Consider the following 25,542-nt stretch of genomic DNA (forward strand, 5'->3'; position numbering starts at 1 on the left):
TCATGGATTATTATCGACATACAATGTAGCGAACGAGATGTTCCGAATTAATTTATTTAGGCAGCCATGTCAGTCAACTATTGGGCGAGACTGACCAGACATGGATGAAAAACTTCGATTCCGAGACCGATTGTGAGTCTATTTGTGAAAAGAAGACATGATAGTCTTCACAGTGATCGTCTTCGTCACGGGATTGAGTTCAGGTGAGCCCAGACATACGGCTGTATAAAAAAAAATCACACATTAAAACTTTTTGTTGCACATATCTATATTTTTTAGAAGTTGCTTTAAGATGGCAAGAAAGTACAACCAGTACCCTGAAATCAAATGAAATGATATGTTCATGATATGTTCCGCTGTTATGCCGAAGTAAATTCATGGATGGCTCACAGGCTTTCATTAATTCAATGAAAGTAAATATGATCGATTTCTTGCAACTGAACCTCTGACTTTCACATTTCATATGAAAGATCATAACTTTCACATTTCATATGAAAGATCATAATATACTTTCATAAGAATAATTTCGTGTGACAGGTCAGGTATTAACATAGCATGATTTTTATAAATTATTTCAATTACCAATACATTTTATATAAGATTTAGCAAGTAAATAGTAAGTCATATTCATCAAAGATGAGTGAAAATTATTTTACTTGTGTTTGCTTCACATTTTGCCATAATTATTTGATATTTAGTAATACCTTAAGATCCAAATGTGTTCATTCAGTACTATGAACAAATCCCAGACTTTCTCCTTTGAAACACCTCCTTTAACTTGTTGTGTTAAAGGGCATGGTCACGATTTTGGTCAAATTTTATTTTTATGTTTTTATTATTTACAATGCTTTAGAAATGCATTTCTAATGATCAAATTAAATTTGAGAGTCATTCGTAGAGTTATAAGCAAGATACAGGGCTCACAATTCTTTAACATGTAAACAAGGCCTGTGCCCTGTTTTTGTTTACATAGGTTCAATATACCAATAAAAAATCATTTTCCAGCTTATTTGTCTATCTTTTTATTTATTTCAAGCATAAATATACAGTTCCTAACGTTTAACACATTCGTTTTAGGTTTAAAACTGAAATTTTTACTTCAACGTTCAAAATGTAAACACGCGCTTTGTTTACATAGCGAAGAATTTCAAGCTCTGTAACTTGCTTATAACTCAACAAATAACACCAAATTTTGTTTGCCTATTAGAAATGCCTTTCTGAAGCATTGTAAATACTAAAATCAAAAAATAATTTTTGACCAAAATCGTGACCATGTCCCTTTAAATAATGCAACTAAAAAGAACATTCTACAGTTTTTTTTAACAACATTAGTCATGTAAGTACATTGTACCCCAGTTATAGCATTGAGAAATAATAAGAGGTGTTCTGAGAGACTTCAGTTTGGAGAAAAGATGTCTGATTTTTCCCCATTGGAAGTCTGTTTTCATTCTTGTCAATATCTACTGGTAAATATAAAGATGACGTGTCAGTAAAGAAATCTTGATTTGTTTTTGAAAACTACTAGAACATTTATATAAGAAAATCAAGTAACACATTTTAAAATTGTACCCTCAAATCGAACTCATTTTGTAGCATGATTACAAAAGATTAAAATATTTCAGGGACGTATATACTTACTGTTATATATGTCTCTGAATATTTGAATGATGTACTGTAAATAATGGTTGATATTACTTTTGAAAAGAATAAACCTGGAAGACGAAGGCAAAATGTGATCATTGTGATCAATCAAATTGAAAAATTTTCAAAGATATTTGATTATGAATATATGTTTTGATTATGAATAGATATGTTAATGAAGATGGTAAATTTTAGAGTGATTGTTTTCTGAAGATTTTAGTGATCTTAACAGTTGAACTGAGGTGTGATAATTAACAATTAATCATAGAAAAGAAGATTCTCATGGATCTTTGTCAAACATTTGTTTATATAGTCTATGATACAAGTAGATTCTACCGGTACATTGTAGTAACCTGAGTTTAATCATTTCATTCTGAATCAGTAATATCAGAAATCAAAGGATGGTCATATTTAATTACAGTAAATTGCTTGTGAATATGGCTTGGTGTTAATTACTAGTAATCATTGTGCTAAGTGTTAATTACTAGTAATCATTGTGCTATTTTGTATATGTAGGTACTGATATTGTATTAATGTTTATTAGTCAACAGCTATATAGCTCATAGGCAAAATTATATCGTATTTTCAGACATTATTTGTACAGTATTGATTTCCACTGAAAAAAAATGGAAACTAATTCATAATTCTCTCTGTAGCCAGTGTGCTATCAAAAATGAGAAATTTACACCATGATCATTGATGTATTTTGAATTACATATACTGTACTCTCAGAAATACACATTTTGACAGATAGATCGATATATTTGGAACCCACAACTGTGTATTTTTTTTTATAACAAAGTTTGTTTAATTTATAATCTATAGATTTCTGTAATAACTTCAGTATATGTAATAACAGCTGCTGTAACATCATTTTAAAATGAAAATGTTTTGAAAGCAAAATTTTTGTTTTTGAGCATAAGCTCTGCAGCCCTGTACAAAGTACAAAATACAAATTTTCAAAATTTCCTTTGATTTTGAAACAGATAGTGTTAATTATTTATCTTAACTATAATATGACAGTAAAACATTCTTATCAACTGCCTTTTGACAAAATAAACACTTTATCATGCGTGATAGCTTTCCCTAAGGAGACCATCACATCTCCTGGAATGAAGTCCAGTGTTCAAGAGGGTCTGATGAAAGAATATTTTGATAACTAAAACAATGGTATGTGTGAATAGAGGTATTTCAAGAGGATACTTCTAAAGTAATGAATTTTATGTGTTAAATTTGAGATATTTGTATTTCCTTCAGAAGGTGACGTTTACTCAGGTCTTTATACCAACTTTGAAAAGGCCCGATTTTTTCAGTCAATAAAGGGAAGCCAGGGTTATAAATAAAATAACATTATTTGGAAAGAATGAGGCCAGACAAGCTGGAACGGAATGTTGCATAACTGTTCAAAGTATTATCAGTTGATCTTGTGCATTCTGTATCAAGGAAGCTCATCAATCAGTGTGACAACTATTTATCACCCAACTTTTTGGTAAACAAAAAAACATTTAATATAATTATGTAAATTTAAAGATGGTAACCATTAGTCTTATATTTTGTGTTGTTTAAAATGATTTTTTTAGTCACGTTAAATGGTTAATGTTATGCATCTTATTAAATATTCCGGTTAAATCAAATTGGTTCCTTTATCTTTTGCTTGGTGGTACTTTTTGGGAGCCTATTACATCTACTGGTTAATTTTCTCTCTTGAATGGGAGGTCTTGTTAGCAGTTCTAAAGTGGAGATGACCTGATAAGATTGCCATTGAGTAACATGTTTGAGATGATTAACTCGAGTCTTAGCTTGCCTTCATTCTGTATCTTTGTTATTGCACCCAAGAGATACCACACAATGGACAGAGTTGCCCATATATAGGAATGTGGACTTAATCTGTAGACTAAGTCTAAGATCCTACCCTGGACTGTTTTTAGTCCAACCGTATAGAGCGGGGAGAGAGCATTAGACTAACTCTCCATGTTAGGAGATCGTTATCACTCAGCAGTATTATCGGTAGTAGTAAAGTGGACAGTCATCCGTCAAAGAACCTCATTATAGAGTGAAATGCAATCCATTTGTCTAGATTTAAAACAAATTCACTGATCTATTTACACATCAGAGCAAACAGGTGATTTTCATCTTTTTGCTTTTGAGGAGAAAACTAATTAAAGAGATAGTGAGAAAAGATTTTGGATGCATCGTTGAAGGCGAAACAATGAGAAATCAAAGAAGTTGACGTGACACAGGGAGCTATGTTGTAATCCTTAGATTAAACCTGATATTATCAGTTCTTTTCAAAAGGGACTCTATTGTCACCACTGATGTTATTTTTTAAATATTTTGAACAACTCCCTGGAACTTTGGAAGATTAAGGTGGAGTTTAGGAGACTTACTATATCTAACAGTCTTTGAGTCTACCATACATTGTGAATGGATTCAATGGTTGTAATTTGAGGGAAAATTGAAAAATGTCATTGATTCGTAAGTACTTGTATTGTGTAGTTATTATTATCGATAATGATGTAAAGTATCTCTCAGTTGTTGGATCATTTTTGCTAAGTTAGTAGACTACATGTAGTATAATTTTAGCTGGATATGTTCTCTAGCATTTTGAAAATTAATATTGAAAAATTAATTTTAATCTTTCAAAAGTCAAAGTACCTATTACATACTTTTGTTTTAATCTGGCTTGATGAGATGAGTAACTTTTAATTAATTTTGATAGGGATTAGACAAAGAACAAAATATCATTAAATATGACTGGGGTGTTTATAAAAGGTGAATGTACTGTAGCTAGGATGATAAAGTCATTGACAATTTGTAGTGTTTAAAGAGATGATTTCTGTCTGGGTCTTAAGTGTTGGCTGATGGACTTTGGTTCATTGAACTTTTGATGAGCAGATGATATTTTATATATAAAGTACATGTACTAAAATAAAAAGTTTTTTCAACCTGCAGATACTAGTCAACAAATTCTTAGCTTATTATTTAGTACAGTGTATTGTTGTAAAATTTAACACTCAAGGAAAAGTATTGTTATTTCACTATTTTCAAACCATAGTCCAGGTCATCTTCACTAGCCAAGTGTCAGACTCATTCTTCTCAAGGGGAGATGAGAAAAATGAATCTGACACTCGGCTAGCCAAGTTGAGTCCAGGTGTATTTATAAAATAGGCAATTGTTACCAAATAAATAAAGCTAAACAAATTTAGTAAGCCTCTTGTGAATGGAAGTATAATAGGAGAGTAAAAAATCACATATCCCCTACTGTTAATAAATGAAAGTAACATAAAGGGAGAGCTGTGAAAAAAAATTAATAAAGTAGCCAGTGACCATGACAAAGGTTGACTGTCATTAGCTTGGCCCTTTGCGAGTTTTGAAGGGTCAACAATAGATAGTTTGGATAAAGAGACATACAAAGAGATAAGGTTTAATGAACTTTTCTTTTTATACCAGACAAAGGGGCAAATTATTTTGCACCTGTTTGTCTTTTATTACATCTTTTCATACCCAAGTAAGTCAATGTGTACCGGTAATTGTAACAAAATTCTGAATTAAAGACATCCCATTACATGCATCATAAGTGCACAGATATATTGTAATTTTGGATGTTTGTATGGTTTATTCCCACTTAGCCAACATTCTGAAATTCTCAATTCCCACTTGGCCAACATTTTGATTTTCACACCTGAGTGATCAGAGGGCTATAGTTTGTTTTCACATGTAAATGTACTTGTTATCAATTACCGGAGAATAGTTTAAAAAACAAATTAACGTTAGCATTTTTATAAAAAAATAAAATAGGATGCATGAAATTATTTAGAGAAATACTGGTAATACTTAATAAAATATACTTTTATACCAAATTAAATATACTAGAAAATCTTCTTTAAATTTGTTATGTTGTTTATATAAAAAAGCACTATTTTGCCCATATCAGCAAAAATAGATAAAAATAACTATAAAATATTTTTAAAAAATATAGATAAGCAATTCTCTGCAAGATGATTAAATTAAACCTTTTGTATGAATTAACCAATACACGTACATGCATGATTAAAACATTTAAGTAAATAATTATAAACTGTTTAAATTGGGTGTATAATTCTATAAATGAGATCGATCGGTAGTATTTAAAGAAAATAGACTAGAAAGATGAGCAAAATTATGGTTATTAGTTAACAAAATCAAAAGCCTCAAAATTATAAGTTCTTAACTGTTTTATGGGTCACCGTTTTATGGACTGTTAGTTGAAAAATATTAAAAAATAAAATCAAATCAAAATGGCCTATCTTCAGACAGAACGGCAGAGGAGGATTTTATCTTTTCATCTAATTAAAATTACATCATCATACAACAGATCTTATTAAGTTTGAAGTATACAACATCAAAAACGTGAGTTCTTTCTTCTAGCACTTTTGTGTTTTGTTAATTTCATATATTGTGTATATTGGAAATACTCAATATAACTTTAGAAACCATAGAATATAGAAGAAAAAAATTGAAATAAAACCCATTTGATTCATAGCTATAATTTCAAACGGGATTTTTATATTTACATTACATTTCAAGGCTTAGTGTAAGTTAACTCAACTAATATAATTTAATTCAAAATATGATGAAAATAGACAAACCAAGATATACATATATAGCTCAATTTAAAAGCATACATTGAGAGGAAAAATGTAATAGTTAATTACGTAAAAATCATAATTTGAAAATAACACTTACATTGGAGTTAATTAAATAAAAAAATATACTGGGACAGAAGCTCAAATCATATTTATTCTTCTGAAGGTGAACATATTTTTTCCTCCCTGTTAATGTGAAAACAGACTATAGCTTACCTGTCATTAAATTCTTTTGTTCTCAACCTGCACCCCATTCCCACTTAGCCAACACAGATCTACCTGTATTTTACCTGTATTTTTTCAAAATGTTGGCTAAGTGGGAAGACACCGTTTGTATACCTTCGATTTGAAAATTAAAATGATTCTGACCAGTAGTACGTTTTAACGGTAGGGTGAGTTAAACATGATTAAAAGGTAATTGTAAGACAATGTGTAAATAAGGTCATTGTTATTCATTTTAGAAGTTGAATCTTCAAGTTGGACATTGCACCAGCTATTTTACTCCTTTTAATGATAAGTGAAATTGCCAAGTGGTACTTGGATTTACCGATTCCTTTCCATCTTTTTAATGGAGAAAAAAAATAATTTGACAAAATGAAAAAGTATATGTGGTCACAAAGTCATTTTGTAGAGCAGTATAGTTGTCCATGATTTTATGAAATACCAGTTCATGTATCATCTCTCCGAAATCTTATACTGTATTATTTTGGTTTTCCAGCCTTATCAGAGCTGAGGTGTACAGACCACTTTGGGAAGGAGATCTCCAATGGCCAGGTCTTCCAGCCCAAGCCTGACCCCTGTTATCAGTGTACCTGTAGTGATGGCTTCCCTACCATGTGTAAATCGGTGTCCTGCATTCCTCCCACTGGCTGTCTTAACCCGGTTATGATCGATGACAAATGCTGCAAATTCCGCTGTGAAGATGATGGGGGCGGGGGACATGGACAGTTTCCTCCCACTAACGCCACTGACCCAACCAAGAATAATGATGCTAATGGTTTGTCTCTCTTCTTTGTTGGATTTTACATCCTTTTACTAGCTCTTAATTTTTGTCCCCTCATTCCTTTTAAAAATAATGTTCTGGTATATGAGAAAAGGGGAATGTTGGCTGGCACTGTCCATCAGTTGGTTGACATGTTGAAATGTTCTTTCCCATTAATGGTAGTTTTTAGCTATGTTAATTTTTTATCAACATATTTTAGTGTAAGTGGAAAGATATTTCTAACTTTAGGTTATAGTTCTGCAACTTCAAATCTAGGCATAGTAGCATTGGGTTTAGTGCAATTCCAAGGGCATTTTTTTTTTATAAGCTTGTATTAGGGAGAGATATCCATCAAATGAGACCATTTTTTCAGAGAAATTAATATGCTTTTACACCTTTCGCAGGAAACTCTGATAACATGACAACTTTAGGCCTGAGACTAGTCGCCAGTACCATCACTTCCTTCCTCGTGCTTGCTCTTCTACTTTTTATGGGTCATCGTCTAAGACAACGACGGCTTCTCCAGGCCATGCGTAGTAAGTAATTTAGAGTCATTTACCATTGTTTTTATTATAAGCTTCCTGGTAAATATGTTACATAATTTGAACTTAAATCTCAATAACTGTAAATAATTACTGGTTAAAAAGATCATGTTGGGGTAAATTGATATTTCATTGACACAAACGTTTATTTATATCTTTCTTTTTATCCAGGATACAGAGACAGTAGACGTCGTGAGAGGCTGGAGGATGGAGATATTGACAGCATATCCCCAGAATTCTTTGGTTTTGAATGTCCCTCGTACGATGATCCCCCACCTCCTTACACCCCTCCAAAGCCCCCAGACCAAATGTATCCCAGGGAAGCTCCCCCTCCTTATGAGGCTGTAGACAGTTCCAATAATAACAATACTTCCTTACCTTGTCCAAATAACAACAACAACATCGGGTGTCAGACATCACCTCGTGCCGCTCTAGGTACTGCTTGTTCAGCCAGTGGCAGAGTAACAGAAAATACCTCAACTCTCTCAAGTCCTTGTAATCCTAATCTATCAAGACACCATAGTCTTCCAGGATACTCGGACCATATTTCCAGTCCTGCACCGCCAAGAGGTTGTGAAAATGCACATGCTCAAGAATCTAGGCAAAGAAATACAAGGTTTTCCCTCCCTTGGAAAAGACACAGTAGGGAAGCTCAAAGAAGCTCTCAAACATTGCCAACATTTAACAGACATATTATTGACCAAGTTAATTTCTCTCCAGATCTGTTAGAACTCTGGGAAGATTCGTCCACTGCCACTACTGCTTCAGAGATCCAAGATCGGCCTAGACTGCCTGCTTCTGGGAGAAGATACATGCAACCCTCACAAATAGCGGAGTTAAGTGATACAGATGACTTGTCCACAGAAAGCGGAAACCCTGCTGACCGATATGTCCAAACTAGTCGTCACAGTTATGATTCCTTGCCCGCAGTATCTACTTTTAACGCAAACAGACCTCAACCACCTGCCAGAAGAGAAAGTAATGCCATACCAGACGTTTCTCTAGATGAAGTCAGTTTTCAAGGTAGTGATGCAAGAAGCATGGGAGTCTCCCACAACTCCTACAATAATTCGTCTGAGATCAGCAATGAGCAGGGTGTTGGAGCCACTAATGTATTAGAAAACGATTCTGTTTTGGAAGCAGAGGACAATATTAGGAAAATGGAGCAAATTTATGACTCACAAAATCTTAGAATCCTAAGGTTATCCAAACTCTTACAGCCAAGTTCAGATTCTTCTGACACAGCCTGTGGGCATTCTTGTGTGATTAATTATCCTAACATTCAGAAATCTCATTCCTCTCACTCTGGCTTGTCAGTCTGCTCAGAGACAGGTGAAAAGAAGCTCTCGACTGTAGAAGAAAGTGCTCTCAGTAATGATGTTCAATATCCATGTTCTGGAAGAATGCCATCTAGGCTTACAGGAACAGAAACACCATCATACAGTGGGATCTCAGACACTTGTGGTTCCTGTGATACATCCTCCCATATGGAGTCCTCCTCTGGTTTTCATGGATGTTCAAGCGAAGATGGTGCAAGATTCAGTCCTGGTTCACAACCAAATCATTCATGTTGTTCACTTCAAAGTTTGTCATCCAATGAGCGAAACAATAATAGTGTGTTAAATTCTTCCTCAGATTCTAGTAGCAAAGCAAACAGAAGGGAGGAAACAAAATCAAAGAAACACAAAACACTATCTCCACAGTCCAAATATCACAATGATCAAAGCAATGGTAATTACAATAGGAAAGCTTGCAGGTCCTCTTCTGTCCCTGCTAGACAGTTATCATTCATTGAAGAGCTTAAGTCTAGGAATGAACAATCTACTAGGTCTCCTCATTGTCCTGGTGCTTCGTCTCTTGAATCTAATGCTTGTAGTCAGAGTGCTCCCTCACGTAGTGGTGGTTCTGAAATCTGTGATACTCATTGGCATACAGCTGCTTCATCATCGTCCTCATCCTCCGTGAAAAGAAACAACAGCACTGTCTCTCATAAGTCATCCTCTCAAAGTAGTAGCCATAGCAGCCATTCTGGGGATGGTCTGCTGATATGCCCCCGCAAGAAGAAATCTCGCTCTGCCAAACGCAATCGCGGTAAGAAAACCTCTGATAAGAAGAAGGCGGTGCCAAACAATGAACCTGAAAACTCTGAAAGCAAGCACTGTAGTCTAGTGTAGTATCACTGCCAAATAGGGTTTGCAAGTATCAACTGATTTGCTAATAACTTTCGAAAAGCAATTTTAGACATACATGTTTTATTATAAACAATTTTATTCTGTTATGAACAAGTGCTCTGCAAAGTTACTGAATCTTTATTACCAACACAGGTCTTTTTTTATTTCTCTGTATACAGTTTCTGTTTAAATGTATTTTGCAACAATGTGTTGGTTGTACCGGTATGTATGCTTTTTAGTTAGTGCAACGAGGTAAAATAAATGTATATTGCTTTGTTTGTGATCTGATCTTATCTGATTTTTCCCTTCTGTTTATTCTAAATCTAAAAGGACCTTTTTGGTATTTTAGAATATCACTTGAAGTGAAAGAATATACATTTTTATTATTTAGGCATTTAGTAAAATTGCTTAATACATTGATTTAATGGCGTTGTTAATATTATTTAATATTATAATTTTTTTATAGAGATTTTAGACTCTTTATTGTTTTAGTCATTTAGAGAAAGGCTGTGTTAGCTCTGTTCTAAATTTACATGTATATATGAATGAATTCTAGTACAAATACTGAAGTATTATATCTCCTATATTAACATCTATTGTTTTTGGTTGTTGTTTTATTTTAATACCCTATTTGATGGTTCTTTAAAATGAATGTATTTAGAATTTTATGTATTAGTTGTTATTATGAAGTTGATTTTTTCTCGACTCCTTTTTTTTTTCTGTATTCAGTACAGATTACTGTACAGTCTGTACTTCTCATCAGGTTTATTAGCAAATAATATAAACAAAAACCTTAAATAACCTTTCATCATTTTTTATGTGAAATGAAAGGAACTTTTGACTGGTGTGAATCATTGATAGATATTTTTCTGTGCCATAATGTGACATATCACACCTTAGATGTTATGAGTGACATTCTTGTCTGGTATACCATAGTGTGCATATACTTCATACTTACAGAAATATTCTTCACTTCTTGTTTGTTATGATATAATTTGATTAAAGCCATGCATACCCTTGGTTCTCAAAAAAACAAAAAACAACACAGAGTGTAAATTGAATCGATTTAATTCAAGTTAGATCTTTTCTGCTCTAAATACCGTATATCTGTATTTTTTCGCGTGTCACAAAATTTGCAAAAATGGGGAAAATATAATACATTTTTAAATTGCGTCAGTTATTTTTTGCAATTAAAACAGTTTCTTATTGAAAATGATACAGGATATATTTTTTGCGTATTCAATTATTTGCGATTGAAAAAGATTGCGAAAAAAGCGAAAATAAGATGATCACGAAAAATACCGGATATACGGTACCCCGCTATCAGTATTTACCCTAACAGCAAGATGCATAAATGATCTACTTTGAATAGGTTGAACTTGAGTGAATCACTTATATCAATGCATGTACATGTACTGCAAATACAATATTTGTTATTTGGTACATGTTATTGCATTTTTGCATGCTTTCAAAAATATTCAAGTAGGAACTAACAAAATATAGACCACCCAATACTGTGCAGTGAATATTGCACCATTGTTTGGAAGTGATAAGCTTGGTGAATGACCTATTTTTTACCCTTATCACTTTATACTTAGTGGTACACCAAGAGAATAAAACATTAATAATTACTGTATGCAGGGAAATATTCGCCTCGTTTTATATTTGCACATTTCGCCCTCATCACAGTGTATTTAAGACTAGGGGAATTCCATTGTTGCAGGTAATGCTATGGAATCATTAAAATTCATGAGGGCCATTTTTAGTGGATTGCTTTCAATTCACAGGTTCATGAGGACATATGTAATTTTGTGTATACTCGTATCTACGAAAGAAATGTGACTTCAAAACCTTAATTATCAATTCGTGGTGGATGTTCATTCGTGGATGAGAGGTGCCCACAAATTTTATGAAAATTGAGCCACCATGAAATCTAATGATTCCATTGTATCTCTTTAAAAACAACTGGATCTGGGCAAATTCAATACGGTTTGAAACTGTTCGCAGGTGTAGAAGAGCGAAAATTACACATGGCGAAAATTACCCTGTGTACAGTATATTTTTTTTCAACGTGAATTAGGCTATAGAAAGCTTTGTTTAAAGGAAATTGTTACTTAATGTATACATTGTGTACATTTAAATGTTCGAAAAATTTTCTTGGATAAATAAATTGTAAAATTGTACTGCGAGTTTGTTTGTATATTCAGCTGTGACACCATGATAAAGTCAGGGGGAGCATATGCACCCTTTGTTAAAGTTTGTGGAGCAGGTCCTGTATGTAATAGCGAGCGCAGCTCGCCGGCGCGCAGCGCCGGCTAGCGAAGCGAGCTCTAAGAACCAGTGTGCGCGGGAAAAAGAACGAGCTAAACCTACAGTTCATCAAACAAAATTTTTTGTCTACGTCCCATAATGCTCTCTAATGTTTACACCCGTGGTGCTATGCCAAAAATGGCCGACTTTTAACTCGTAATTTACGGTGACTTAAAGTTTGAAAACACGTTTTGAGTACCGCATATGCTTTGGCGAGACTCAAAAGATTTGTTACATGCTTCCATACCTTCGTATTGAGTCGAGAAACGTAAACAAAGACGAACAAAGTCATGGATGACGTCACAGTGCACTCGCGCTATATTTCCCGCGAAAAATTTAGAGGTGGATCAAACATCTGTAATGAGTGTACTGGCTATTTCAGTATAGTCTGCGATACCTGCCTCATTGACATATGATTTGTTTTTAATCTTTTTTTAATATAGAGATTTTATATATATATATAAACTAGCAAGGGCCATACTTTACTGTCATGTCGATCCATTTTAAAGTAATTGTGCATGCATGTACCGTGCAGTAGGCAGGTAAGTATATGAGTAGGGAGGAAATAAACAATAGGACATTTTGAACTAAATAAAAAGGAATAAAATGAAAAAATAAACAGGTAAAAAAATTATGTAGATATTGCATATAGTCATACCATTAAATAAAAGTGGGAAATTACACACCTACAAACAGGTACCGGACTCTCTCTCTCTCTCTCTCTCTCTCTCTCTCTCTCTCTCTCTCTCTCTCTCTGGGTAGGGGGTTGCGCTGTATATATCATAACCATTAAAATTAGTACATTTGGCATACTTATTGTAGAGCAATACTCTCTCAAAAATTCTTTGACGTTCGTTGATACCTAAATAAAACTATAAGTTGACAATGCAATGATGCAAGGTAACGTATGTGTAATTCTTGCTGCGCTCGCCAGAACGGTAGCACCGTAAAACATATTAATCATTTATACTACCCTCACCAGACTTGCTTGGATTGTGCATCAGGTTTTTGGAGCAGGTGCAATTCGATAGCCAAACTAACTACCAGTCCTATTTTCACCTAACTTGTATAGATGGCGTGTCTTATGATACTTGTGCACTATACAGGCTTGAATGCTGAATCTGAGCCATAGGTTTTGGATGCTGGATGAGGTTTTTCGGAGCTGGTAAAAGTTTTTGATAGATAAATCTTAGATATTACCGAGCGCAGCGAGAGGCGGGCGAAGCCCGCCTCGCGAAGCGAGGATTAATGGTAACACGTATATATAAGAAAATCAGTGAAAAATGAAAGTTGAGTCAGGGGTACTAAGGCCAAAAAATTTTTCTTCCAGCCCTGGGCGCCGCCATATTGGCAGCCATTTTGTTTTTTAAAAGTTAGTTCGATCATTGATTGACTGGTACTTATCGATGTTTATTGCCCCTAAACACGACTTGTTCTATGTATGTCTTATCAATTATCAGATGGAAAATAAAAACATTAACGTCAAGGAACTGATCTTTTAGATTCTGAATAAAGTATTAAATTTTATTACATTGACATTCATATGAATTAAATTGATGAACAATGAAAGAATAAAAAAAAAATTCGGAATCACGTAACTCTCTTCGGCTATTTCCGAAGACAAAACGAACGTTTTACGTCTGAAATATGACGTCATAATGTAGACTGAGCACGCGACGTTTAGTTTAACTTTGACGAATGATTTGAGTAGGCAACCATACTGGCGGATCCTACTTTGTGCGTTTTAAATAGATTTTATTATACAAAAATCAAACTGCACTGTGTTAAATCTGCGCTCGGTCCAACGGTCACACCGTTTACATATTATTGGTTTAATCTTTACCAAATTTTGATAGATATTAAATGCATTTTGTGATACTGGGGTGGGTCACATGTTTATGTAAATAATAGGACTTACTGGGTATACTTATTCAAACTTGCATAATGTTGATTTCACTATGTAAATGAATCGCAGAGCTAGCTTCAGATTTAATAATTCAGATTTTAAAATTGTCAAGGATGCTGAGAAAACCTTGTCTTACATACCTCACCCAAACTTGCTTGATAGATGCCATTTCATGTTGATATAATATACCATGATTCATAATATGATTAATATTTATAACATTATATTGTATAATAGTTTTAAAAAAAATTTGATATATGAAGTTCATTTCAGACAAGCCCTAGAATATTTCCAATTACAGACAGAATGATAAAATTATTTGATCCTATTCGCCCATTATCAGTGGTTTGTTCGCACATTTTCTAGGGCTTCTATATAAATCGTGGGGGTACGAATTAGTGCGAGGACGATTCAATGTGTCAATGAAGTCGGGATCGGATTATAAAACATTTTTATTTTCACTGCGCATGCTCAGAAATTGGGCGCTTGTTATAAAGTGGAAGCTCCGCATATTTATCAAAGGTATTTGATTATAAGGAAATGGGTATTGATGTTGGTTAAGATATTACTATCTGTAAAAAGTCACAAACCAATCAGTTCATTTGTCTAAATAGATTCGACGTTTCTCTTTATGTCTTTTCAGGCCAGGTAGCAGCCAGTCGGTATTTGTTGTGTATTGCATTACCATTTGAATTTTCCTAACATTGTATCTCATTTTTCAAGAATATGTAAAATCGTTTCTCTGAATCAATTTTCCATGCTTATCAGATCGTGTATGCTTCCTTTTTCATATGGAGTGGCAGCGCTGATACTTAACAAACATGAGTCTTGCATTCAGTTCTTACATCCATCGTGTTCAGTTATTATTTTGTGACATGTCATAATAACATATGTAATTACGCCATAATTATACACTTTTGAACAGCTGCTGAAGTGAATTTATCATGTGATAGTAGAGTGCATATTAATTGTCATTAAACAAATGTAGTCATATTCCTACTATCATTACAAGTAGCATAGTCAGAAACCCAAAGTTGATTACGCATCGTTCCTCTCTCCATCACCCTTGGGTCCCTTTAAACTTTGATGCTCGTATTGAAGCATACAAATTGATTGGTGGCTCATATTATACCCTGAGTAAATTGGTCCAATCAGCAATTCGCTTTAAACGGTCGTTCCTTACAGTATTCAATTGGCGATCGCAGAACGATTAATTTGCATTGATAGCAAGGCAACAGTGCACCCTTTAAAAACAGAAGAGTTCCATTACTGTAATGACTTATTTGATTGGATGATATTTTTAAATATTTGGTCATTAAAACAAGCGTCAAAGTTTAAAGGGACCCACGGGTGATGAGTAGAGGAATGATGCATAATCAACCGTAGGTTTCCAAGTAGATAAACTGACTCAGTTGATAAACGTTGAGCCTTGATTTACCAAAAAAGTTTAAATTTTTCTATGGCTCCCCTTCTCAACCCTCTTAAAACTTCTCAAACAATGAGCTATTTTTTTAAGACCATATCATAACTATATTACGAAAGCCCATTGAGCTCATTTTCGTAGGTAAAAAAAATATTTTTTTCGCGAATAAACGCGTAACATTCGCGAATAAATGCGAAACTTTCGCGAATAAACGCGAAACTTTCGCAAATAAACGTGAAACTTTCGCAAATAAACGCGAAATTTTCGCGATATAATGCGTAACTTTCGCGAATAATTGTGAAACTTTCGCGATATAACGCGTAACTTTCGCGAATAAACGCGTTAGTTTTCGCGAATTTATGCGAAACTGTTATATAAATATTGTCATTTCATACAGAACCCATATGAAGAAAAACGATGGAAAACAAACACATTTTAAGTTTTATATAATAAATACCTATTATTCATCATTATTATAATATCCGTGTTACGTTGATTTATGAAGACAAAATTATCTTTTTGGCATATAGATATTAATAAATCTGATAAAACTTTATCACAACATTTTTATATGTTATATGTCCAAAGTAGATAATAAGTTTGAGCATCATATTACGATTTTCAGTTGTTCGCCGACCCTGTTTTCGAACAGGCATTCATTGATGATCTTTTTCTTATAAAATTGATATAAATTTAACCGTCACAAACCTTTTAAATCTTAGTATTAATTTTTAAATGACATATGTGATAAATTTGGAGGACGAATTTACGTCATCTAGATTTGAACAAAAGCTTGAAAATTTTAATTCACAGCTTGACTTATCTCTCTGATATAAAACTAGATGTTAAGTTAATTTGCAGCGATATAATATATATCATAACGTTTTAAACAATGATATCCTTTAAATTCTAAAATGATACCTAATTAAACGTTTAATTCGAATTAAAATGGTTATAATTAAAATATGTTTATTCCCGAAAGTTTCGCGTTTATTCGCAAAACTAACGCGTTATATCGCGAAAGTTTCGCGTTTTTCCCGAAAGTAACGCGTTTATTCCCGAAAGTAACGCGTTATATCGCGTTTATTCGCTAAAGTTACGCCTAATATCGCGAAAGTTTCGCGTTTATTTGCGAAACTTACGCGTTTAATCGCGAAAGTTTCGCGTTTATTCGCTAAAAAAATATTTTTTTTACCTACGAAAATGAGCTCAATGGGCTTTCGTACTATATAGTCATTAAAAATTAAAAGAATAAATCTTTAGGGGTTATTATATATTAGTATTTGCATCCCTATTTTCATTTTTTGATCATTTATTCAAAACTTTAAATAATTTTTCATTTATAATTTACATTTTTGTATCAGAATTTTCATAAAAATTAATTCCATAGGCTCAAAATTTACACAAGGTTAAGCATGATCCTTTTTTTTTGAAAAACTGCGAAAAAAAATAACAGAAAGCCAGTTACTACTCCAACTCAGTGGATATGATCATATGAGTATAGATTTTGTAACTATTCATTATTGAATTTATTTGCAAAAATTAGACAGTTTCCTCATAACTAAATAACAATAAGTTGTTGTGATGTCAGCAAAATAGTTTGTACAAAATAATGAAATTTTTAATGTATTATAAATGCAATAGCACCTTAAAAAAGCAAATTAAACCCCCCCCCTCTCAATAAATAGTTTTTAAGTGCTTACTTATAGAATGTGTAAGTGATACAAATCTCAGAAACCTCTGAAGCCTGGCATGTATTGTTTGTTTTATTATGATAATTTTAATTTTTTGTAATGTTTTTGTTTTCATAGAATGCAGGCATGGATCTAGATGTTAAAAAAAAGAGAAGACGCTCGCTAAGAATCTCACAGGACTTGGTAAGAATTAATTGACAAGTATAAATCAAAATTCTTTTACTTCTGTTAGATTGCTAAAGGCAAATTTAAAGTATAAAATATCTTTATTCAGGGCTCTCAATGGTCTATAACTGGGGCAAATAAAGGGCCAAATTAAAAAAAAGTACATGTTCGTCATTTCCATATTGAAGTGTTAATTTTCCCAATGGTCATTTCTCCCCAAAATTTAAGAAAATATATCACATGTAGTTAGATATACATGCGTATAACTAACTTGCTATTCAAATTCCGATGTATCGCTAAACAAAATTTAGATGATAACAACAAGGCCAGAAACCCAGCATATCACGATTTTAAAGTATATTGGTTATCCAAAAAGAAATGAAAAAGTTTCCCAAAAGGTTTAAAGTTATTTTCCACTTCTTTATGGCCCCTTTCTCAAAAAGTGGTGTGAGAGTCTTGTTATTTCCCCTTACCCAGGGACATCACTGTTCATTTTGATTTAATGTTGATTTAAATTTATAATATCTGTAAATTTCACATTAATAAAATTGATTATATACATTTGTTTTGTCAGGAAATATGTGGAGGCAATTATGGAAGTGTTTGGAAAGAGCCATCTCCAGAGTCTCGACGTTTGTCAGAGCTGAAAGAAAAGAAACGCAGGAGATCCAAAATGTTCAATGCAGATGAACTTCAGCAGTTCAGAATAGCAGAAACCCCAGACAGAACAAGTGAAGTTGATCGTCGCAGCCTTCTAGACTTCCAAAATACTTCTCTGTCAGATGTGGAGGGACCCAGATGTCCCGATAGTAGCGTTGGTCAACATGAGAGTGTGGGAATAACTCCCGTGATCATTGAAGAAGAGATGATAAATCAACATAGTGAAAAGGTGACAAATGATGATAAAAAAGAAAGAACTCCTCTTCCTGAACCTCACCCTGATGATTATTCTACTCCCATAGCTCCCCCAGTGTTGTCAGATTCCTTGCCATATTCTCCCTCTCAGCCTTTTATTGCTGATATTTCTCAATCACCTACTATAAGCTCCCTTGTAAGCCCCAATTCACCAGCCTCAGATGGGGAGTTTTTTACTCCCCTGTCTCAGATAAAGTCCAGGGTTGTAAGATATTCCAACAAGAAAATCAGGACAAAGCTACAACCCAAGCAGCTATCTGCTGATTATTCTGATGTAGGTTTGAAATCTAATGAGCACAGCAACAAAGGAGATTCTATGTGTACATCTCCCAAGACCCATTTTATGAAGGTGTGTAAAACGCTGGGAGAAAAACTGGCACTGCTGAAAAAAGGCAGCCTACCGACAGATAGTACACAAAATAATTTTAATGACAATGATATTGACTTTGAAAATCAATTAGATGATAATAAAACCGATCAAACTGCAGATGTAGAGTTAAATATAAGTCCAAGAACTGTTGAATCATCTCCCATCATTACAGAATCACTACAAAAAAATACAGAATATAATGAACAGAATATAATGTTGGAAACAGAAAATGCTGAACTGGAAAAATCCTTAGTGGAGGACAGGAAAGAAAACAGAAGTTCTGATGGTCTTGTACCTGAAGGAACTAGTGATATGGATGCATCAGTTTTTCCATCTCCAGAAATCAGCTGTTCAGACCTGCCAGAAGAAAACTCACCACAAGTGATTCAGGTGAAAGATGTGGAAGAAAAAACTGAAAAGAATTCTAATGTGCTAAAGATATCATTGATAAATTCAAATGCTGATACTAAATCAAAGGTGAAATCTGCAAAAAGAGGGCGACCTAGGAAACTTTCTCAAGATGATTCAACAAATAGTAAAACCAACATGCAAAGATTTTCAGAAAGAGTAGATCATGAAACAAGCCATAGCAAGATAAAAAGCAATGCTAGTGTGCAGGAGAGGAGAAATGTATGCATGGATGTGGAAGCTGACTCTCAAATAAATGGAACAGAAATTCCCACTTGCAATGAATTTGAAACGCACTCAGCAGAAGTTGATGAAAGTACATCTCAGAAAGTGAAGAGAAAGAGAGGTCGTCCAAGGAAGAGCTTATCAGATGACCAGAGTTGTGCATTACCAGTGTCCTGCCCTTCAGTATCACCTACTGATGATGCAAGTACTACAGAGGACAATAACACCCAGTGTGAAGATGGTCAAAGCAAGGAGGAACTAATTGCTGAGGAGAAAAAGTCCAGGAAACTCCGCAGAAGGTCTTTTGAAATTTTTAGAGCTAGTAGAGAAGAGCCCAGTGAAACAAAAGAAGAAGAGCAGGAAGAAAAGAAAGATTTTGGTAGTGTCTTGAAAGATTTAAATGGTACAACAGCCCCAGTGAAAGCACCAAGAAAAAGAAAAAAGTTGGAATCTGAAGAAGACATTGCAAAAATCTATACTGCGAAAAATTATTTGCCACCACCACTGAAAGCTTTAGAGACAATTTCAGAGTCTCCCTCACTTGCGAAACAGGCCAGAAAATTGAAAAGACTGATAGACTTTGGAAGTTTGTATCATATCCCACAAATAAAGCAAAGGAAACGACAACAAAAAGCAGCCAAAAGGGGATGGGACCAGAAAAAAGTTCGTAAAAGTAAAATACCAGATGATGTGGCTCAGCAAAAGTTGCAAAGTATTTGGGATGAATTAGACACAGACAAAGACTGATTTGCAAATCTAATGAGTAATGCATGTCTTTTTTCATTATTTTAAGTTTTACATCATGATTCATGTTCATTTACCAGACTTTTAAGAATCCAATATATTTTCAACATGTGTCAGGTGTATTAATTTTAGCAATTTTTATAGACACATCATTAGAAAAATTTGATTTGTAACAGTTTTACTATGTTGATGTAGTAAATTAGTATACTTCCATTACGTAAGGTGTTAGTGTAAACTAGTCTTTTATCATATTTCAAATTTTCGAAATAAAACTATACCTATTATAAATTCATTTCAATATATTTCTTTATCTTCCAACTTCAAAGAAAAAATTATTTCAGGTAACTTGACACACCTAAATACTGTTGAATCATTAAATTTTGTGGGGGCCAATTTTCGTGGATTGCTCAAGTTTTACAGGTTTGGAAGTAATTTTGGGTATTATTAATTACCTACAAAAGGAAATATGACTTTAAAACCCATAAGATTTAATTCGTGGAGGATGTTAATTCGTGGATGAGAGGTACCCACAAATTCCATGAAAATTGAGCCACCATGAAATGTATTATTTCATGGATCTGTAGGGTAAATGCCTTTCAGGCTTGCACTATGAAAGAAGAGATCATTGCATAAGATAAAAAAAAAATCCAGATTCTTAAAACTTTAAAATCCTATCCCGCGGGGCCGGGTGGGGTAAGTGCCTTAAGCTTGACACTTCAGTTTTAATGTTAATTTTCGTCAATTTTACTTTAATCTTTACACCCCAGCCCAAAAAACACTTTCATAAATCAATTTTCTAGGCCTTTATGTAAATTTGAGAACAGGAATTTGCTGCAAGAAAAATTTGGAAAGGGGCTACCCCCTACCGATACCACGTGCCTTTAATTTTAAAGACGTCGTATCTTGTATTCCGGAAATAGTCGAGTTGGCTTTTAAACTCTTCTTTTACAGAGCGAGTTGTACTTCCTACTAAATACCACATGTTGAAAAGAAAATGAACTACAATGTAATAAGTTTTAAAGAAGCTGAAGACATAATGAAGTCTAAAGACCATTCACAATTTGAAAAGGTTAACAAATGCAAACGCGTAATATTTCATCCTCGATTTCTTGGAAACACAAGGAAGGGAATAGAAGAGGCTTTGAAATCGGAAAGAAATTTGGTGTCAGAAGAGTATGTTTCTATATTGTGTATTGAAAGAGAATAATGATGACATAAATCATTCAATAACAAATGATTTTGACAATCGATTTACAAAAGCTTAAATATATTTTATTCTTTTCAAAATACATAAAACATGTAATGTAGATAATATATACAATCATTACGTATTTTATCTGTGAATGTTTGTTATTGTATCAATCATGCTATTAAGCCTTGTTAAATATGTAATTTTTGATGCCCAAGGTGGTTCTAATTTGGAAAAAATTTAGATCTATCTATAGACTTATTTTGAGCCCATATTATTTTATTACTTATTTGGTTTGTTACTGACTACGGAAATATACAAGGTTGATCAACCTCAAAGATGGCGAAACTGAGCCATCTATGAGATTGCATGATTAACCTGATAATTTTCCATAATCAGTCAGTAACAAACCTAAGGCCATTCCAAGTTTTTTCTATGTTTAGCGTACGCAGACAGATTGGTTTTGAGATGTAAAAATAAACAAAACACAATTTTTGTTCATAAAATTAGATTGCTTTTTCATATGTCGGGCTCAGGATCGCATTTTTAAATCCAGATCAGAAATCAAATACTAGTATAACAACATTCAAAATGGCAATCATATATATTAGGTATTTGTTGTTGTTGTTACAAAGTGAAGAAAAATACTTCAAAATATATAACAAATTTTATTTTGTTGAACTTTTAAAGTTGTGTTTTTTTCAAAGGTTTGTGTTTTTTTTCCTGATAGAAAGATCGGTTTTTGAGTTTTGGGTGGACGCTAAACAAAGAAAAAACTCGCAATGGCCTAATCTAATAAGTGTTTTGTTTTCCCGGTGATCATCAAATAAGACTTATTTCACAAGAAGCAATGATCTTAAAAAATCCATATTTTATCCATAGGTGCCTTACACCTTGTCCAATTTAACACAGTCAAGCTCTTCATATTCTTATCCTCACATTTCAAATAATCTTTAAAAATCTTTGCTACATTCTTGTCCACTTACAATGTTTTATGGCTATTCAATTTTAAACATTTTCTCCCTTTCCTCCGCAGAGGTCTTGGCATATCTTGCCGCTGCCATTTTATTCTGCTCCAAACACAACAATGTGATATCAATTCAAGGGCAACTACTTTGATTAAGAAATTATTTTAAAATACAGCTACTCCAAATATTTTACAAACTTACAGAATGCAGATTTTGTATTCAATATTATGAAATGTCGATATGGGTAGGCGAAGCGTCGGCCATAAATTCAAATATTAGTTCTCACCAAATGGACACAAAGGTATACCAGTATATCGGGCAGCCACACATCACATTTAAACCAATTAAAGTGTGACTTTTCAGTCCAAGGGAAAACAAAAACGTGTCCTTTTGATTTGGTGACAGGTTTTTCATAACTTTAATACATGTATTGGTTTTTCTGTTGTTCTATACACAAAAAAACCTGTATATCTTGTTATCTAATGAGAGTTGTTTTGCTAACTTGCTAGCTACTCAGTCTGGGGTTAGATTTTTGAGGGTTTTTTTAAGGTTTTTTGGGGGATTTTAAATACTCTGGTAAATGTTTGTATTATGATTTGTTTATTTGTATCCTGTTGTAATAATGTTAATTAAATATTAATGGTTGTTCATCTGATGTGAATTACAGCACAGATACCTGTAGTTTCTCTCCGTATTATTTTCAGATTTGGTGGTGCCTTAATTGCCTACAACAACATCAGAATTCAACAAGCCATGGGTCTTATTGTGGATCCCTATATCCATTTTGATATCGTGGCAGATTTTATTGTGTTTAAGTAAGTGTTGTAAAAGGCATTTTTAATTTAAAAGTTGTATTTTTTCAATCAATAGTTTACTAGAGAATATAATCTGACATTCAGGGTATTAGGGTCTTGTTCTGATGGAGACCTTGAGTTATCAGTTTGTTCAGACAACAATATGCATCTTATATGACTTAATTGTAATATATGATAATTTCTCTCTCCTTGGCCCAGTCTTTTGTCCCATATAAGTGCATGCGGGTGAATGACATTCAGAAAACTTGTATTGATGGCCTATATCTAAGATCATTATTATAGATGCGTGTACATTCTTTGTGACTTACCGGTAATGAAAATGTGATAAGATACTGTTACTTTAATACCTGGCTACAGATTGGGACGGACTGCAATGGTTTAAAATTAAAAAATTCGTCTTGATTCATATAGCCCTACTGTTGGTTCAACTCTCACCGGTGTTGTGCACAGAGTGTTCAAAAACCATGTCAGTTTGCTGGTGTATGGAATCTTCAATGTCTCAATAAGGAAGTCAGAGTTGAATGAAGATCAACTGATGGAGGGCAATGAAGTCGAATTTAAAGTGGAGAGGATTTATGTCAACAACAGAATATTGTCTATGCATGGATCTTTATGGAGGTAATTATAATCTTGTATGCTCACAGTCAGATGTTGCTAATATTTTGCAGTTGAATATACATGTAGCATGTTCTATAAAGGCTAGGTACATGTACATATAGAAAATGTAAGTGCAGATTGTTCAAATGTCAATCGAGAAAGTTTGCAACCAATTTTACACAGTTTACTGTAATGCTGTGCAATTAAATTCTCTGATAACATTAAGAATTTACTGGCTCTTCAAAATGAAAATGATTATCATGTTTCCTCAGAGACAGTCGAGTTAGTTTGAATATTCAAAATACATGTGCATAATATTTTGATATTTGCAGTATGACCCTTTAATCTAAGTTAAACATGTAAAATGTAAAAAAACATGAAGGAAAAATTCAAGATAAAAAATTGTGATCGGTCAAAATACATTTTTTTAAAGGCTTGTTCAAATTGTCTGAAAGTTACTTTAATCATTTCTTTTATTTACATGTATATCCTCAACATGATATGATATTTTCAGAACCATGCACTCCACAACTTTTTAAAGAATTAACATAAAGGACTCGTAAAAAGGTTGCTCATAGCTTAAGGTTGTGTCATGATACACACCTAAGTTTAAGGTCCTATATCAACATGGCAATCTTATATTTCCATCATGTACCACAAAGTGATTATTTCTTCTTGTTCATGTCTACTTGACCTCCATTTTCAAGTTCTATGCTGATTGTTTTCACAGCTTTTCTAAAAATTTCTTTCTAGTGAAGAGGGGTCTTGGGAAAAGAAGAAAACAAAGAGGAAATCTCACATCAAGTTCACTGATGAACCAACAGCAGAAGAGGATTCAAATCTGGCAGTAGAGGGCATGGAGGTGGATGCAGATATACAGAGAGAAAATGGTGTGACAGAGAATGCTTCATTCAATGGGTTAGATGAAACAAGTGAGGATGTAAAAATGACTGCAGATGAAACATCGTCTAAAAAAAGCAAGGTTTGTACATGCATATATATTTATGGCTCTGCATGCAGAAGAATTTTTTCTTACATAGAATTTTTTGGAAGTGATTTATTAACCACCATATTGGGAAAATTAAATGGTTTAAATACCCCAGATATTCCTTTTAATAATATTACTACATGTATTGATATCTTTTTGCATGTTTTATTTTGTAGAAGGCTGAAAAAAAGAAGAAAAAAAAATCAAAGAAGGAAAACATATGACATTTTCATTTTATTATTGATGAATGACCTGTGATAAATTCCCAAATCAGGCTTGCACTGTGTGCCTGAGAGTACAACAGTGATGCAAGCAGTGCTCACAATAAGGTGCGGGCCTCAGTCAACCATGTTTGATGATTGAGGATGTCTGTAATTCATGTATAACTTTGAGTTTAAGTGTCCAAGAACTCACATTTATGCTGTAATCTTTTTAACAGAACTGGGTTTTTTTCTTGTTTGAACATTTTAAACTGGGATGATTTTTCAATAGTATCTGCTTTTTGTTCAAGATTTGTTATTGATAAAACCTCTGTCATCTATTTATATTGTATGTTATGGTATAATTTCAAATTACTTGGGATCTATGACTTACAGTCTCTTTTAAATTGTACATGATAAGCATGTATATGAATGTATGGCATACAACTGTTAAGTTTTATTACACATTATCAATGAAGATTAACATTCTGGAATTTAGTGTCATTATTCTTGCAGTGGGTTGGGATTGTTTATTCATAATTGGCTCTGTGTTTGCACAATACAGTGTAGAACTGCCATGACAATATTGATCTCTAATGAGAATAAATGTATAGTGGTATCTTTACCTATCCCATGTCTTAATTATGCATGCCCATCTGAATAT

General features: G+C 33.4%; 2 protein-coding genes and 1 pseudogene across 3 annotated transcripts; all 3 read left to right on the forward strand.

Annotated features, from left to right (window-relative positions):
* The first annotated feature begins 30 nt into the window (after positions 1-30).
* Positions 31-12,144, forward strand: LOC128187020 (protein starmaker-like). Of its 2 annotated transcripts, none has more exons than XM_052857052.1 (4): positions 31-203; positions 6,985-7,263; positions 7,653-7,784; positions 7,962-12,144. In XM_052857052.1, the coding sequence occupies exons 1-4, from the start codon at positions 158-160 to the stop codon at positions 9,962-9,964; spliced, it is 2,460 nt and encodes an 819-aa protein (XP_052713012.1). In that variant the 5' UTR covers positions 31-157; the 3' UTR covers positions 9,965-12,144. The 2 variants fall into 2 exon arrangements, with proteins under 2 accessions (XP_052713012.1, XP_052713013.1); XM_052857053.1 differs by lacking the exon at positions 31-203 and adding an exon at positions 3,213-4,116.
* A 2,485-nt stretch (positions 12,145-14,629) lies between these two features.
* Positions 14,630-20,421, forward strand: LOC128190458 (uncharacterized; annotated as a pseudogene).
* A 643-nt stretch (positions 20,422-21,064) lies between these two features.
* On the forward strand, positions 21,065-25,372 carry LOC128188570 (DNA-directed RNA polymerase I subunit RPA43-like). Its single transcript, XM_052859710.1, has 5 exons — positions 21,065-21,294; positions 22,983-23,093; positions 23,505-23,711; positions 24,444-24,672; positions 24,855-25,372. Exons 1-5 carry the CDS (start codon positions 21,116-21,118, stop codon positions 24,900-24,902), a joined length of 774 nt encoding a protein of 257 aa, XP_052715670.1. The 5' UTR covers positions 21,065-21,115; the 3' UTR covers positions 24,903-25,372.
* The last annotated feature ends 170 nt before the right edge of the window (positions 25,373-25,542 follow it).

This window comes from Crassostrea angulata, chromosome 6, assembly GCF_025612915.1.
Source record: "Crassostrea angulata isolate pt1a10 chromosome 6, ASM2561291v2, whole genome shotgun sequence".
NCBI lineage: Eukaryota > Metazoa > Mollusca > Bivalvia > Ostreida > Ostreidae > Magallana > Magallana angulata.

What these genes read in the sequence shown, in the direction of transcription:
- LOC128187020 (XM_052857052.1), top strand. Translation starts at nt 158, where the DNA reads ATGATAGTCTTCACAGTGATCGTCTTCGTCACGGGATTGAGTTCAG. An exon ending in CGTCACGGGATTGAGTTCAG is followed by an intron (nt 204 to 6,984) that starts GTGAGCCCAGAC and finishes TTGGTTTTCCAG; the next exon opens with CCTTATCAGAGCTGAGGTGT. An exon ending in GCTTCTCCAGGCCATGCGTA is followed by an intron (nt 7,785 to 7,961) that starts GTAAGTAATTTA and finishes CTTTTTATCCAG; the next exon opens with GATACAGAGACAGTAGACGT.
- LOC128188570 (XM_052859710.1), top strand. Translation starts at nt 21,116, where the DNA reads ATGAACTACAATGTAATAAGTTTTAAAGAAGCTGAAGACATAATGAAG. An exon ending in ATGCATGGATCTTTATGGAG is followed by an intron (nt 23,712 to 24,443) that starts GTAATTATAATC and finishes ATTTCTTTCTAG; the next exon opens with TGAAGAGGGGTCTTGGGAAA. An exon ending in CATCGTCTAAAAAAAGCAAG is followed by an intron (nt 24,673 to 24,854) that starts GTTTGTACATGC and finishes TTTATTTTGTAG; the next exon opens with AAGGCTGAAAAAAAGAAGAA.